General features: G+C 35.1%; 1 protein-coding gene across 8 annotated transcripts in view; it reads right to left on the reverse strand.

The window, feature by feature from the left end:
• The window catches only part of DLG1 (discs, large homolog 1 (Drosophila)), a 291,014-nt gene that overhangs the window by 72,613 nt on the left and 201,167 nt on the right, over positions 1-17,234 (reverse strand). For all 8 annotated transcript variants that reach the window (XM_011961193.1, XM_011961195.1, XM_011961194.1 and 5 more), the window contains 2 exons: positions 13,506-13,626; positions 9,920-10,076 (listed from right to left, as the gene is read on the reverse strand). In XM_011961193.1, the coding sequence (XP_011816583.1) occupies positions 9,920-10,076; positions 13,506-13,626 (278 nt within the window). The remainder of the gene's footprint in view (positions 1-9,919; positions 10,077-13,505; positions 13,627-17,234) is intronic.

A 17,234-nucleotide genomic window follows, 5' to 3' on the forward strand; every position in this document is an offset into this window, starting at 1 on the left:
AGAAGAAGAGGCAACTTAATTCTTATTTCTGAAAGGTTGCCAATACTTTGCGCGCATATATATACATAGTGCAAGGTACATTATCTTAAGAGATTGTTCCTTTTCCACAATAAGACAAACTTAAGAGGATATTCACGGAAGCATTATACTTGAATGTAATAAGCTTTAAATACTGAATTAAAAAAATTAAGAACCAACAATGAATAGAATACAGCAATGTTCAGAACCTTCACTGAAAATTTTTGGAAAGGAACGATCATCATGTAATTTTTACATAAAAACTTGTTTTGTTGAGTACTAATCTAAAATCTGTTAGAGATCACATATCACTTTTAAAAAATTTGACTATGAGCCCAGAAATTCTTGGGATCATAAATTTACACAAAGAATATTTTAACCATATAAAGATCTGATGTTTTATATGATCTAAAAAGAAACCATTATGCAACTAAATTTAAATACATACCCCTTGAGGCTGGGCATGGTGGCTCACACCTGTTACCCCAGCATTTTGGGAAGCTGAGGTGGGTAGTTCATTTGAGGCCAGGAGTTTCAGACCAGCCTGGCCAACATGGCAAACACCTGCCTCTACTAAAAATACAAAAATTAGCCGGGCATGGTGGCGTGTGCCTGTAGTCTCAGCTACTCAGGAGGCCAAGACATGAGAATCACTTGAACCTGGGAGGTGGAGGTTACAGTGAGCTGAGATCACACCACTGCACTCCAGCGTGGGTGACAGAGACTCTGTCTCAAACCACCACCTGCCACTACCTGCCACTCCCTCAACGAAAACTAAGATCTAAAAATCCTAATATAAACAAATGTAACAATGTGGTTATTAGACAGTATCTCCAGCAGAGGACGGCCATATAAAACTCAATACAATTTATAAATAGTTCTACTTAGTGTATAAAGAAAATCCTCCTAATTCCTGGGAGAACAAGCCAGGCAAGAAATATAAAGAAAGATTTTCATAGATTATTGTAGAAAAGATTAAAAATGTTAAATGAATTATTTCTGTGCACCAAATTCTTTTAAGAGCATAACTTGTTGAACGAAACTACATATTAAAGACTTTCCAGACTATCATTGAACATTTCAATTGAAGATACATTATTAAGGATATTTTAGAATTCCAGTACTGAGAGATGTATTTGCATAAATAGCCTTAGAGTCACTTTTTTTCTGTTACACCAACATTTTAAGAAATGGAGAAATAATTCACATACCATAGACTTCATTTTTAAAGCATATAGTTTAGTGGTTTTTAGTACGTTCGCAAGGTTGTGCAACCAACATCACCACCTAATTTCAAAATATTTTCATCACCCCAAAAAGAACCTCTGTATCCACTGAGTCACTTCTGTGTCTTCTCTCCATCACTGGCAACTACGATTCTACCTTCTAACCATACAAATTTCCCTATTCTGTATATTTCAAATAAATGGGATATATAATATGGAGCCACCTGTGCTTGGCTTCTTTCACTAACACATTTCCAAGGTTCATCCTTGGAGCATGTATCAGTACTTCATTCCTTCTTACGGCTAAATAATGCTCCACTAAAATCCATTAACAATGGATTTACCACTTTTGCTTATCCACGTCCTTAAATTTATACTTCAATTTATTTATTTTATTCTTTTTGATACTATTATAAATGAATGTTTTCTTTCTCTATCCTGCAAATTTACTGACCTCGTTTATCAGCTTGATATTCTGCTGTTATATTTCTTAAGATTTTTTCTATACAAGATTATGTCATCTGCAAATAGAAATAGTTTTCTTGCTTTTTATTCTGGTAGCCTTTTAAAAAAAATCTTGCCTAAATTCTAGAACCTCCAGGACAATGCTGAATCGAAGTAGGAAGAACAGACACCTTGTCTTATTCCTGATTTTAGAGGGAAAGCTTTCAGTCTCTCACCATTTAGTATGATGTCAGCTACAGGGTTTCCCGAGACACCCTTTATCGGGTTGAAGTTCCCTTTTACTACTAGTTTATTCAGTGTTTTTATCATGAAAAGCTGTTGGTTTACGACAATTGCTTTTTCTGTGTCTACTGAGATATCCTGTGCTTTATGTCCTTTATTAAGATAGTGTCTTACTTTGATTGGTTTTTCTACGTTGAACTAACCATGCATTCCTTGAATAAATTCCATTTGGTTATGGTGCATCATCCTTTTTCATGCTGTTTGGATCCAGGTTGCTATTTTGTTGATTTTTACATCTATATTCACATGGGATATTGATTTGCAGTTTTTTCTTCTCGTGATGTCTTTGGTTTGGTATAAGGATAATACTGGCCACACAGAATGAGCTGGAAAAGCATTCCGCATTGCTTATTCCTTTTTGGGGAAGAGTTTGTGAATGATTGGTGTTAATTCTTTAAATGTTTGGCAGAATGCACCAGTGCAGCCATCTGGTCCTGGGATTTTTGTGTTTTTTAAGTTTTTGATTACTAATTCAATCTCGTTACTTGTTTTAAATCTATTAAAATTTTCTATTTCTTCTTGAGTTAGTTTCAATAGTTTTATGTCTTTCTAGAAATGTATTATAGAGTATATAACTATAACATGTATCATCTATGACTATATGATATATATTATAAATGTCTTTTGCCTTTAGTAATAATTTTTTTCTTAAAGTGTACTTTGATATTAGTATAGCCACAGTAGGTGTCTTTGGTTACTTTTTGTGGAATGTATCTTTTCCACCTGTTTACTTTCAACCTTGTGTCTTCCAGTCTAAAGTGTCTCTTGTAGACCTTGTATAGTTGGATTCAGTTTTTTAATCTACTCTATCAACATCTTTGGCCTTTTAACTGGAGTGCTTAATCCATTTATATTTAATATAATTACTGATAATGTAGAATTTACTTAATTTGGTGATTTGTTCGATGTCTTTTCTTTCTCTATTCCTCAATTACTGCATTATTTTTATATTAGATATTTCCTAGTGTACCATTTTAATTCCCATGTCATTTATTTCTTAGTGGTTACCTTGGATTGTAAAGTAAAAATTTAAAGCCAGAGGTGGTGGCTCTCGACTGCAATCCCAGTGACTCAGGTGGCTCAAGCATCACTTGAGTACAACACTTTGAGGCCTGGCTGGGCAACACAGAGAAACACTTATCTCTCAAAACTAAAGAAAAGACATTTAGCTGGGTGTACTGGTGCAGGCTGCAGCCCAGCTACTCGGGAAGCTGAGGCAGGTGGACCGCCCGAGTGAGTAAGTGTGAGGCTGCAGTGAGCTATGATTGCGCCACTGCACTCCAGCCTGGGCGACAGAGTGAGATGCTACCTCTACAAATAAACAAGTAAACAAACAAACAAACAAACAAACATTTTATGAGAACCAAGTTTCTTTACCCCCTTGTGGTGGTGTCATATTAATTATATGTTTATACAATGTGTGCATATCAATTTGTCATTATTGCTTTATTCAGTTGTTTTTAAAATCAGATTGGAGAAAAAAAGAGTTGCATATAAAATAATACCCTTATGTTGTTTTATATTTACCTATGTGGTTGCCTTTACTTATGCTCTTTATTTCTTCATGTGGATTTGAGTTACTCTCTAGTTTCCTTTCACTTTAGTCTGAAGGATTCGCTTTATTATTTCCTATAGGGCAGGTTTTTGAGAGATGAACTCCTTCAGCTTTTGTTTATCTGGCAATGTCCCAATTTCTTCCTTGTTTCCAGAAGACAGTTTTGCTGGATATAGAGTTCTAGTCAACAAAGTTTTTTTCTTTTCAGAATTTTGAATATGTTATTTCACTGCTTTCTGACCTCCACGGTTTCTGATGAGAAATCAGTTATTAATCTTGTTGAGGATCCCTTGCATGTGATTTCTTTCTTTCTTTCTGCTTTCAATATTCTGCCTTTGGCTTGAGACAGTTTGATTGTAATGTGTCTATGTTGTAGATCTCTTTAAATTAATTCATTGAGGTTCTTGGATTAATGGTTTTAATCAAGTTTTAGAAGTTTTGGGTATTTATTCAAATATTCTTTCTTCCTTTTTCTCTCTTTCCAATCCTTCACACATTCCCATTATGTTGGTAAACCTGATAGTATCCCATAGGTCTCTGAAGCTGTTAATTTTTCTTCATTCTTTCTTTCTTTTGCTGTTGTTCAGTTCTTCAGCATCAAAATCTCAATTGACCCATCTACAATTTTGCTGATTCTTTCTTCTGCCAGCTCAAATCTGCTGTTGACCTTGTCTAGAGAATTTTTCATTTAAGTTACTGTACTTTTCAACTCCAGAATTTCTATTTGGTTCTTACATATAATTTCAAATTCTTTATTGATATTTTTTACTTGGTGAGATATTGTTCCTTTACTTTCATTTCAGTCTATCAGATAGTTTTCTTTTATTCCTTGAGCATATTTAAAATACCTGGTTTAATGTCTTTGTCTAGTATGTATGTCCGACCTCCCCTAGGAACAATATCCATTGACTGTGTTTTTCTCCTGCACAGGGGCCATACTTTTTTTTCTGCTTTCCTCACAATTTTATGATGAAAAATAGGCATTTAAAATAAATATAATATGGCAACTCTGGATAGCAGAACTGTCCTCTTATCTAGACTTGTCATTGCTGTCTGTTAGTGAGTTTTCTTAATGTTACAAAGTCCGTATTCTTTGGCGTGTCTGGCCACTGAAGTCTCTGTCTGGTTAGCTTAGTGGTTAGTTAATGACTGAACAGATATTTCCTTAAATGCCTGAAACTTATAAATCGTCCACTCTTTTCCAAGGGCTACATATGCATTTTGGGGGCCCACTTTAACACTCTGATAAGCAGTTAACAACTGCCTGAAATCGCTTGCGCAGAAGCTCACGATCAGGTAGAGGTGACAGTTTAAGGCCTTTTCTGATCTTTCCTGAGCATGCGCACATCCCTGAACATGTGTGTGGCCTTCTGGTTCCAAGGAATACACTGGAGGTTTTCAAAGGCCTTATGGAGAATTCATTCCTCCCATTTCCCTGTTACATTTTCGGATTGGTCTACTATTCCCTAGTGCTTTCAGGGCATTTCCCTAGAGAAGCTCAGTAAGCACTGAAATTTTAAGGTTACTGATACATACTGCTCAACATAATGCTGCATTTAACTGCACTCACATTAGGGTGAGCTACTTCCCTGGACTAGCTGAGACTTCCAGTTTTAGAATCGAGACCAAAGGTTTCCAGACATGGGGCATTCAGTTCTAAAACCATGACTGTTCTGGGCGAACTAGGTTGAGCTGGTTGGTCTCACACACTTTAGCACTGTGTCAACGACCTATATAAAGTGGTTCCAAATGGACAATTCAAAAACATCTATTACTGAACTCTAGGCTAAATGAAAATTTATTTTGACATAAAGTATGAGGTGAGGCTCTAAGCTAATTTTATTTCCCTAAATAACTAGGCAATATGCTCAACAATATTTATCTTTTAAGTCCATTCCTTACCACTAACTTTTCCTTATCATACTGTAACTTACTTTAATAAATTACAGTATTATTTTATAATGAAATGTAGCATCTGAACAGCTCAGCTGAAAGGATTTTGCTTACCGTATAAATCATGAAACCACTACCCCCAACGAGACATGTATCTTTTCCATCAATGTTCAACTGTGCACTTCTACAGTCAGTCCCAATCACTGGCAACCACTTTCTGACTTACAGCACAAGTTAGTGTTACCTGCTCATGATGATCATGTAACTGGAATTATATGGTATGTATTTTTGTTATGTGTTTTGCTCAGTATAATTGTTTTGTGTTTCAGCAGTTGTTCCTCTTAATTGCTAAGTAGTATTACATTGTGTAAACATACAATTGAGCAATTTTCCTGTTGATGGAAAGATGGGTCATTTCAAGATCTAGATGATTATGAATAAGGCTGTTAAGAACATTCTTGTCAAAGTGTTTTTGTCGATGTACGCTTTCATTTGTCCTGGGTAAAACCTGGATGATAAGATTAGATGTATGTTTAACTCCTTAAAAACCTTCCTAAAAGTTCCTGTAGTGGTATATACCACTTTACACGTCCACTAGTAGTCAACGAGGGTTGCAGTTGCTCCACATCCTCATCAGTGAATGATGCTATTTTTTTCTTTTGTGGTTCAACTAAATGGGATATCGTATTTCATTATGACTTCAAGAATACCTATTTTTATCTAGGCAAATTCAATCTTTTTTAGTGTATAGTTAAGTTTTGGCAAATGTGAATTTCGTGCAGCCACCCACAATCAAAATATAGAACAATTACATCACTCTTATTCGAATCCCTACAAACCTCTTCATTCATCGTGGTTTGTGCACTTCTCTGATGCCTAATGTTAAGCACCTTTTCACGTGCTTACTGGCCATTCACTATCTTTTGTGATATATCTGCTCAAGTCTTTTGTGCATTTTTAATTGGATTACTCATCTTTTTATTGTTGATTTGTAGGAGATATTTATATATTCTGGATATAAGTAGTATGTCATGTATGTGCTGAGAATATTTTTTTTACCACTGTGTGGCTTGCCTATTTGGTTTTTTATCTTTCTTTTTTTTTGAGACAGGGTCTTGCACTGTTGCCCAGGCTGGAGTGCAGTGGTGGGATCAAAGCTCACTGTAGCTTCAAACACCTAAGCTCAAGTGATCCTCCTGCCTTAGCCTCCCACGTAGCTGGGACTACAAGTACCTCCCACTATATCTGGCTAAAAAAAATTTTGTTTTTTCAAAGATAGGTCTTGCTATGTTGATCAGGCTGGTCTCAAACTCCTGGCCTCAGGCGATCTTCCTGCTTCAGCCTCCTGAGTCACTGGAATTATAAGCAAGAGTCACCTCACCCAACGTTCTTGGTTTCTTAACGTCATCTTCTTTATGGTTAGTGTTTTATGCATTTTGTTCAAGGAACTGTTACCTCCTCTAGGCCTGCAAACATAGTCTCTGATATTTTCTTCTAGGAAGATTATGGTTCTGACTTTTACATTTAGATCTAGAATCCATCTAGAATTAAATTTTATGTCTGGAGTAAGACTGGTTTAGGTTTATAACTTTATATACAGATACTTAAGTATTATAGCACCATTTGTTAAAAAGATTTTCCCTTCTCTATTAAACTGACTTGGTAGCCCTCTGGTACTATTTAGGAAATTTGTCTAATCCACATTCACTAAGATTTTCTTTTATGTTTTCTTTTAGAAGTTTAGTTCTATGGTCCATTTCAAGTTAATTTTTCTATACGACATGAAGTAAGAAATGAGATTCTTCTTCTTTTCCTTGTGTCGGCTTGTTCCATCAATTAAAGAAGAGGGCATTTAAATCTCCAAATGTGACTGCAGATTTGTCCATTTCCTTCCTCAGTTCTGATAATTTATACTTCATGTATTTTGAAAATATTACTAGGTATGTTTTCTTGATGAAATGACACTTTCATAATTCTCGCTGCTTTTATAATTATGAAATCTATGTACAATAACATTATTTGTCTTAAATTCTATTTTGTGTCATATTAAGACAGTAGCTTTAGTATACTATTTGCATAGTGTACCTCCTTTTACTCTTTCACTTACAACACATGAGCCTTTATATTTAAAGTAAATTTCTGATAAACAGTATATAGTTTGGTCTTGCTTTTTTGAACCAAGCTGACAATTTCTGCATCTTAAAATCGTAGCCTTTAAGATTAGATAGACATGAAAATTTAAGCTGCCATAGTTTCAGATTAGATACAGTTAAGATATAGGCAAGATATAGATAAGGCACAGTTTCAGATTAGATACAGATGAGATCTAGTTCAGATAAGATACAGTTATAGGTAAGATATAGATAAGATATCGCTTCAGATTAGATACAGATAAGAAAATTTAAGCTGCTACAGTTTCAGCTTTTTGGGAGGCTCAGGCAGGAATACCACTTGAGCCCGCAAGTTTGGGCTCTACGATCGTGCCTGTGAATGGCCACTGTACGCCAGCCCAGGCAATGCGCTGAAGCCCTGGCTCTTAAAAAATGAAAGAAAGAAAAGAAAATTTATAAACTTGAATTACAAGGAGACAGAGTTGTAAGTACGAAATTGGGGTTAAAAGACATGAAAAACAGATTAACATCCGCTCACAGGAGTTTAGGGACAGAGGACATTCGGAAAGACAGTGGCCAAGTCTCCAGAACCGACGGAAGAAGCCTTAGAATTGCGGAGAGACAGGACTCCTCCGACTCAGCTCCAAACAGAAGAAACAGCACGCTACACACAGACATAGTTCCACATCTTAGCGAAACCGCAGCACATCAAAGACAAAGTATCTTAAAAGCAACCAGAAACCACCCCCTACAAATCACCTGCAAATAAGAGAGTAGACCTTTTTTGTTAAATAGAAACAAAACACGCCAGACAACGTAAAATAGTATCTTCAAAATACTGAGAGATAACAGCTATCAACCTGTAATTCTAGATTGAACTAACTTTTAAAGTGAAATAAAATAAAGATACTTTCAGATAAAGTCTAGAATAGTTACAATTAAGGAACCATTGCTGAAAGCACAAACCAAGGGCTTGCACACTATGGTGCATTCAGGTATCTGAAGGGCATTTTTGCTTTTTACAATGACTAGGGAGTTTTACTCGCATGTAGCATGCACATCTACTAGCACGTATATGAAAACTTTGAGAAAAGGGAAATTTTTGGCCGGGTATGGTGGCTCATGCCTGTAATCCCAGCACTTTGGGAGGCTGAGGCGGGAGGCTCATGAGGTCAGGAGATCGAGACCATCCTGGCTAACCCAGTGAAACCCCATCTCTACTAAAAATACAAAAAAATTAGCCAGGCGCGGTGGCAGGTGCCTGTAGTCCCAGCTACTTAGGAAGCTGAGGCAGGAGAATGGCGTGAACCCGGGAGGCGGAGCTTGCAGTGAGCCGAGATTGCGCCACTGCACTCCAGCCTGGGCGACAGAGTGAGACTCCATCTCAAAAAAAAGAAAAAAGAAAGAAAGAAATAAAGAAAAGGGAAATTTTCTATAATGAGCAAGACAGTCCTACAAAACAAATAACTGTCCAATCCAAATGCCGTTAGTGGCCCACTGAGAAACACAGAAGAAGGAAGATACAAGATGCGATGGTAAACAAAAATTGAATGACATGTGGATTAACTTTTAATAAACAAAAATAAAAATTACAATTTATGGGTATAAACATGAAACAGAAGTAAAATACTAGACATGGCATGATTAGAATTAAAGTTTCCCAAACTCTGTGTGTCACAGTAGAACCATTGGTAAGTTTTAGCCAAAAAAATAGTAGCGGTAACAACATAAGCACACAAATTGAAAGTAAAAAGAGGAGAAAAGATGACACAAATATCAAGGCAAAAAAAAAAAAAAAAAATCAGCCACATTAATATCAGACAATACAGATTCTAGGGCAAAACCACTATTATAAGTCAAGATGTTCATTACATGATAACGACTATAAAACTATGTGTACCTAATAACACAATTTCAAAAGACATACTAAAAAAAGCTAGTGCTATGAGGATCAACTGTTGAACCCATATTTGGGTAGCTTTAAAAAAAATCGTATTTGGATAGCTTTAAAAACCTCAATAGATCAAGAAGATAGATCAAGAAGGTAACAGATTAAAGTATAAAGAAGTACACAAGTAACAAGCTTCAGTTAATAGACACATAGCAAACTTTCCAGTCAACGAATAGAGAACACATAATTTCTTCAAGCACATTTAAAAAAACTGACCCCTTAGAAGAATCAAATATCAAAAGAAAACATATCATACAATAATATATTCTCTGACACTACAATTCTACAATTAAGCTGTAAAATGGTAAGAAGATAACCAAGCTAACCCTGTTACTTTAGGATGTTAAAAAAAAGACCTTGCTTTAAAAATAGGTCCAGTGAAAATAATAAAAACATGATCCTGACTAACATGTCTTACCGATATAATACGATCTCCTTTTCTGAGCTCTCCACTTAGATCAGCAGGTCCTCCGGCTAAGATAAAGGAAATAAATATTCCTTCTCCATCTTCTCCTCCTACAATGTTGAAACCAAGGCCTGTTGAGCCACGATGAAGAACAACTTTTCTAGGTTCCCTAAAATTTAAAAAAATATTGAGTATCTTGGAAATTTTATATAAAACCTGACATTCTATCAGTGACAACTACCTACTGATAATTTTTATGTTGTCAAACTACAAAGAAAGCTAGATAAAATATAAATGGTTTTTCTAAAACTATGGGATAAAGAGATTCTAAGCCTAAAAATCAAAGGAAAAAATCTAATTTTATATAAAAGCAAAAAAACTTGTTATATAAAACAGAAATGAAACCAAAACAGAAAAAAAAGTGGAAATTTAAAAATATTATAAGAGCTTATCAGGAAATACACACACTCATGAAAAGCTGATGTGGCACACACTTTATTGCCTTCAAAGCAATCACTCCCCCTACTTACATGTTTAAAAGGCAGCTATCCTTTTGTCTTAGAGAAGGTAGGCCCTTTCTCCAGCCTCAAAGAGATGAGCCGTAACCAACCTAAGCGAGCCACTGCAATCCTATGCCCTTTGCTAAGGTGAGAGTATAACCCCATTCTAGCCTCTGGTAAATGAAGGGAAATTTCACTGTCATTTTCTAAAGACAGACAAACCTTATCAAGGACAAAGCGTCTTTGCTACCTTTCTTTCCTCAAAAAACAAAACAAAACAAACAAACCCCCACACGACTGAATAATACAATCCCTTTACTGGTCTGGACATATTATAGTCAGGAAGGTGAAACCAAGAGGATACCAAAGACACCATGGGCCTAGGGTTGCTATACAACCTTGGAATTGCCCATCTTCAGGCTTTTTATATGAAATAATTAAAATCTATCTGCAGGGGCACAGGTAGGTTTTATCATATTGGTGATGTTTTACTTCCTGTATTTGATGATGAATTCTGGGTTTAGTGTTCCTATCATGCTTTAAAATGTGTATGAATTAGGATTTTATATTAGGAAATTATACTTGATTAAAAAATACTCAGCTGAAATTCAACAGTATTTCCAGGGGAAAATACACTCTGATTTTCAAATAATATAAGCACATGAAAAGGTGCTCAACATCATTAGTCACTAGGGAAATGGATATAAAAATAACGAGACACTTCAGGTCTACTAGGATGGCTATAAAAAAACCCCACAAAACAAAATAACAAGTGTTGATGAGGATGTAAAGAAATTACAACTCATACATTACTGATGAGAATATGAAATGGTGCAGGCACTACGAAAAACAGTTTGGTGGTTCCTCAAAAGGCTAAGATAGCATTACCATATGACCCAGCAATTCCACCCTTAGGTATATATCCCAAGTAACTGAAAGCAGTGATTTGGACAGATACTTGCATGTCAGTACTTATTACAGCACTCCTCACAATAACCAAAAGGTGAAAATAACTCAAGTGCCCATCATGAGATGAATAAACAAAATGTGGCACATATGTATAATGGAACAGTATTGTCATAAAAACAAATGAAATTCTGATACATGCTAACAAATGAGTGTATCTTGAAAACATTGCTGTAAGTGAAACAGGCCAGTCACAAAAGGACAAATACTATATGGTTCCACTTATATAAACTATCCAGAATAGGCAGATTCATAGAGACAAAAAGTAGATGAAAAGTTACCAAAGGTTAATTACTGCTTAATGGTCACAGAGCTTGTCTGAAGTAATGAAAAGGTTTTCGAAATAGTGATGGGTGCACAAAATTGTGAATGCAATTAACACTACTGAATTGTACACTTAAAAATAGTTAAAATGTCAAATTTTGTTATATGTATTTCACTACAATTTTTAAAAACTGATGTAATATACCACAAATTGAACTGTATACTGTAAACAGGTGAAATTTATGGTATGTCAATCATATCTCAATAAAGCTGTTAAAAAATAAACTTTAGAACCAAAGTGTAGATGTGTTGTGATTTTTTTTTTTTTTTTTACTTTTTTGATATTGGTAACGTCTGAAAGACTGCTTAAGGTCAAATTGTGAAGAACTTGTAATGTTGGAAAGATTTTGAACTTCATTATTACAAAGTAGTGTGATTATCAAAAGGGAGTGGCAAAATATACACCATTTTAAGAAGATATATCCAGTAATGAACCACCTGATTTTCACAGAAAAGTATGAAAACAGGTCGTCTTGTTATGCAATAATACTTTAAAGTCCAATGCAATATTCTAGACAAGAGTTCAAGTGAAGAAGCATGAGGAACAGTAATTAAGGTGCAAATATAACTTATTTTTTAGTTTGTAAAATATACAAAGAGATTAAACACTAGATAAGCCATTCACTATTATAGTTTCCCTCTTTACTGCCTTAAATAGGCACTATTAGAAAGTAACAAAAATAAATGGCAATGAAAGGTCACTCTAGAAGCACTGCCTGAAGACTAGCAGCCTTGGATATTCCTATTACAATCAAATTAGAACACTATTCTTTCTGCTAATTTTCGTCCCAAACACAATTACTGACAACCTATTAAGTTTCCAACATTGCTAATTCTTTATGAAAGAAAAGAGACAGCACTCTTATCTGTCCTTAAGATCATTGCCTAGAATCAGGAGTCTGATTAAGTAAAAAATAATAATAATGCTAACAATAATGTAATCAATAAACGTTAAGAACAGACATTACTTGGTATATATTTTAATGTTGAATCTATAATATAGAAGACATGTACAAATTATAAAGCAAACTGTACAGTGTCTTATTACTATATTGAATAATATGAAAAAGATCTACAATGCTTTTTCTCCAATGTTTTTCTACCTCATTAGAATTCTTTGGGACTAAAAAGATAACAGTTAATCTATAAATTTCAGTGCAGTTAGTAATTTTAGATGAAAATAAATTTTGTGTGTCAGAGTATAAAGGATATACAGCAAACAAACAAACAAACAAACAAACCAACCAACCCACCAGCCAGACAAAGGGGCTCACGCCTGTAATCTTAGTACCTAGGGAGGCAGATATAGGAGGAGAGCTTGAATCCAGGAGTTGGAGGATGCAGTGACTTACGTTCATACCACTGCACTCCAGCCTGGGCAACAGAGTAAGACACTGCTGCTAAAACCAAACCAAACCACCACTTGTGGAATTCTGAACACAAACTCAAGTAACTGCAATATTTTTATGGTATATATTAGATAAGGAACATATAAAATGTTACTTTAAAATAGGCACGAGAATTTTCTTAACTTAGTTTTACTAAGCTAATTCCTAAGGACAATTTACCAAGCCTTAAAGAAAAGCAGTATTAATTTTAAAAAAGGAGCAGTAATTTATTTGAAAAATAAAACATTTTTATATTTCAAGCTCTTCAATGAATCCTCCAAAGGAAAAAATTAAGCTGTAAGCTCACTAACTGTCAATAAATTTTTTTAGTCCTAAAACTTGTGGCTATCTTACATGGCTGATTAAAATTCAATTTAATAGTTGATTTTATGTAAGAAGAATGAATGTTAACTTCCTTACCTTGTAATTTCATCATCTCCAAGCACTGCTTTAGAAACTGGTGAGTATCTGGCTGGTGATGCTGGTGTCTGGCCCAAGAAGGAAGATGGGCTAACATGGTTATCGACAGGCTGAGAAGCAGCTTCAAAATAAAGAAAGTGAAAAATACTTCAAAAACGAAACAAGCCAATCAGTATTCCATTTATGAGTGATTAATGTGTAATTTATATTCACTCCTTTGTATATCAGAATTTGGTAGAGAGAATTTATTCATCAGCTAAAAAACTGGATGCTACGTTGTCCAGGTTAGTCTCAAACTCCTGTCCTGAAGTGATCCTCCCACCTCAGCCTCCCAAAATGCTGGGATTACAGGCATAAGCCACCACACCCAGATTACTATTTTAAAGAATTACATACAGTCTAAATTTGATTGTGAATAATAAAACCAGAGGCTTTCCAATAACTGCGAAAAGACTATGTCCTTATACTATCTCAGATCTCTCAACCTAATTTACATCTATTCTTTTAAATTCACCCATAGAAGAATAAAAACCTGGTAAAAAGCAAAAATGAAAAATAAGCAAAAACCGTCATCCAGGTGTAGTGGCTCACACCTGTAATCCCAGTACTTTGGGAGGCCAAGGCAGGTGGATTACCTGAGGTCAGGAGTTTGAGACCAGCCTGGCCAACACGGTGAAATCCTGTCTCTACCAAAAAAATACAAAAATTAGCCAGGCATGGTGGCATGGCCTGCAGTCCCTGTTACTTGGGAGGCTGTGGTGGGAGAATCTCTTGAACCTGGGAGGTGGAGGTTGCAGTGAGCCGAGATCACATCACTGCACTCCAGCCAGGGTGACAGAGTGAGAGCCCCTGTCTCGAGAAAGAAAAAAAGAAAAAAAAAAAAAAAAAAAGAAAGAAAAAACTATCCGTTGGTTCATTTCAATAGTAAGAAATACCACATACAGCTTTTCCATTCTAGCAAAAGCTAGTAACAGAAAATTATGAAGTGATTCCTGACCATGCTTTCCAAAGACCCAGGTAGGTAACACATGGCAGTTGTAGCTTTCGACACAAGACACTTGAATTATTTCAGTCATTACCAAAACACAGAGGAAGCAATATTTAACTTTCTAGAGGCTTTAACTATGACAAAGTTACATACAAAGCATTTCAAAAGTAGCTGTATTATTTAACTATCCAACATAAATCTCTTTTTTATTAAATTAGAGCATATCTTCTATGGAGAGAAGCAGTATACTACACACTGGAGTATAAAAATGTAGGAATCATTAGTTCAAATTACTATAGTGGCCAGATAGATAACATAAAGGAATAAAGTGATCTGAATGAAAGACAACAGGAAATGACTGAACCTGTGATGCTTTAGAGATGCAGTATGTCTACTGATATCACAGGTTTGCAGTACCCAACAGCAATTGTTTCCTATCCCATTTCATCTCTAAGATGCTCTTTTGTATTTGAGCCAAAGGACTTTCTACCAATGGCTCTTAACTTCGAAAGTCCAAAGTCTTTCCTGGGTGGTAAGAATATGTGATTTTCAAGTGAACTGGTGTGTAGCCCTCAAACAACAGATAACCACGTGAACCTCTACTTTTAAAAATCCAGAGTTTACTGCTTTTTGACTCTTAAATTCTTTTGTTGCATTTTCATATTTAGATGAAACAAAAAACAACTAGACAAGAAATTCAGTCAAATGCCCAAACCAGAAAATACACATTTTCCCTGACACATCCAGACTATGTGCCAATGCATCCTTGCTGGGGCAGTTAATCTCACATGTAACGCATACTCTTAGACAACAGGGACTACAAATTAATGTTCCTATGAAAGAAATGATGGCCTCAAAGAAGGATCAGATAAAATAGTACTATTTCTTATACCCCAAATCTTATGTAAAAAGGTCCCCCAGAGAAGCACAAAACAAGGATGCCTATTTCATTTTTCTTATATATTAAGATTAATGATTCAACACCTTGAAGATTTTATAGAAAAGCAAGTAGAGGAGCTTGAAGTGGAAATGGGAAAAGACTGGTGGCCAAACCAGAAGTTTAGCAAGGCCATGAAGCTAAAGAGAGTGTAAGTTAAAAGTGAGAAGATACATAATGTAAAAAAACAAAAGCATTTTAATGCCAGCAGAGAAACTGTATTCTCTGTTAGACTCAACAGACTTCTTTTTTTTTTCTACTTTTATTCCTGAGTATCATATTTCAATTACCTTATGTTGGTTATAAACATTGTGGCTCTTTATCTTCTATAGTTCATGTATAACTTCTATAATCTTCTCTATTTCTTTTACTATTCTTGCTAAAAATATTTTTCAAACTAGTACATAAATTGTTTTCCAATTTTGACATCTGCTCACTTGCAAGGTTGCCTCTGTGAGAAACATCCCTCCATCAGTGCTTGACAATCACCACACAAAAAAATCAAATGTTATCTAGTCCTCTTGTAATAAGAGACAGAAAATCTGAATACACTTGTATCTGCTAAGGAAAATGCATTCAGAACTAAAATCCTTCCCAAGAAAACTCCAGGGCCAGATAGATAGATAGCTTCATTGGAAAATTCAACAAAACATCTAGAGATGAAATAACATTCTGAAACATTACAAGACAGAAAAATTTCAGGACACTATCATAAGTTCATGCTTGTGAACACAGATGTACAACCATAAACAAAATACAAGCAGTTCAAAATCAATGATATATAATATGTATTATAATGATGTGGGTTCCCCCCCACCAACAAATGACTGGTTTAACACTAGAAAATCAATGTAACTTATCACATTAACAAAATAAAAGAGAAAAATCATCTCAATAAATAATTGGATGAAATTCAATACTCACAAGATAAAAACCCCCCATAAACCAGGAATAAAGGTTAACTTTCTTAATATAAAAAGTTATCTACAGAAGACCTGATGGTAACACCATATACAATAGTGAAATACTGTTTCCCCCAGTTTGTGAACATGACAGTGATATTAATTATCACCATTTCTGTTCAACACTGAGCTGGAGGTCTTACCAATGCATCAGACAAGAAAAAAGAAAATGAAGAGTATAAAGATAGGAAAGAAGGAAGTAAAATTCATTGTTCACAGATGACATGGTTATATACATAGACAATCTGAAAGATCTATAAAACCTAATATTAACAAATTTAGCAAGATTGTTGACTAGGCAATTAATATACAAAACAGATCATATTTCTTATGTATCAGTTAAAATTAGAAACATTTAAATAGTAGTACATTTATCATAGCATGAAAAACACCAAGTACCCAGGACTAAATCTAACATACAAAACCTCTACTATACAACACTGCAGACAGAACGTAAGAAGGACCTCAATAAATGAAGAGATACTCATATTCATGAACTGATTAAGAAACTCAATTTAATTCTTCCTAAATCGACCTGTAATTTTTGGATCCTAAAATTAAAAAGGAAATTTAAAGACCCAACATAATCTTGAACAGTAACAAAATTAAGATTTACTTTAAATCAACATTTATTATAAAATTATGGTAACAGACTGCAGGTGGCACAAAGATAAATAGTTCAATGAAACAGAGGAGCCTAGAAATAGATTCATACATATGTGGTCACTTAGAAGCACCAATGCGGCCGGGCGCGGTGGCTCAAGCCTGTAATCCCAGCACTTTTGGGAGGCCGAGACGGGCGGATCACGAGGTCAGGAGATCGAGACCATCCTGGCTAACAC

This window comes from Colobus angolensis, unplaced genomic scaffold (assembly GCF_000951035.1).
Source record: "Colobus angolensis palliatus isolate OR3802 unplaced genomic scaffold, Cang.pa_1.0 Scaffold54, whole genome shotgun sequence".
Taxonomy (NCBI): Eukaryota; Metazoa; Chordata; class Mammalia; order Primates; family Cercopithecidae; genus Colobus; species Colobus angolensis.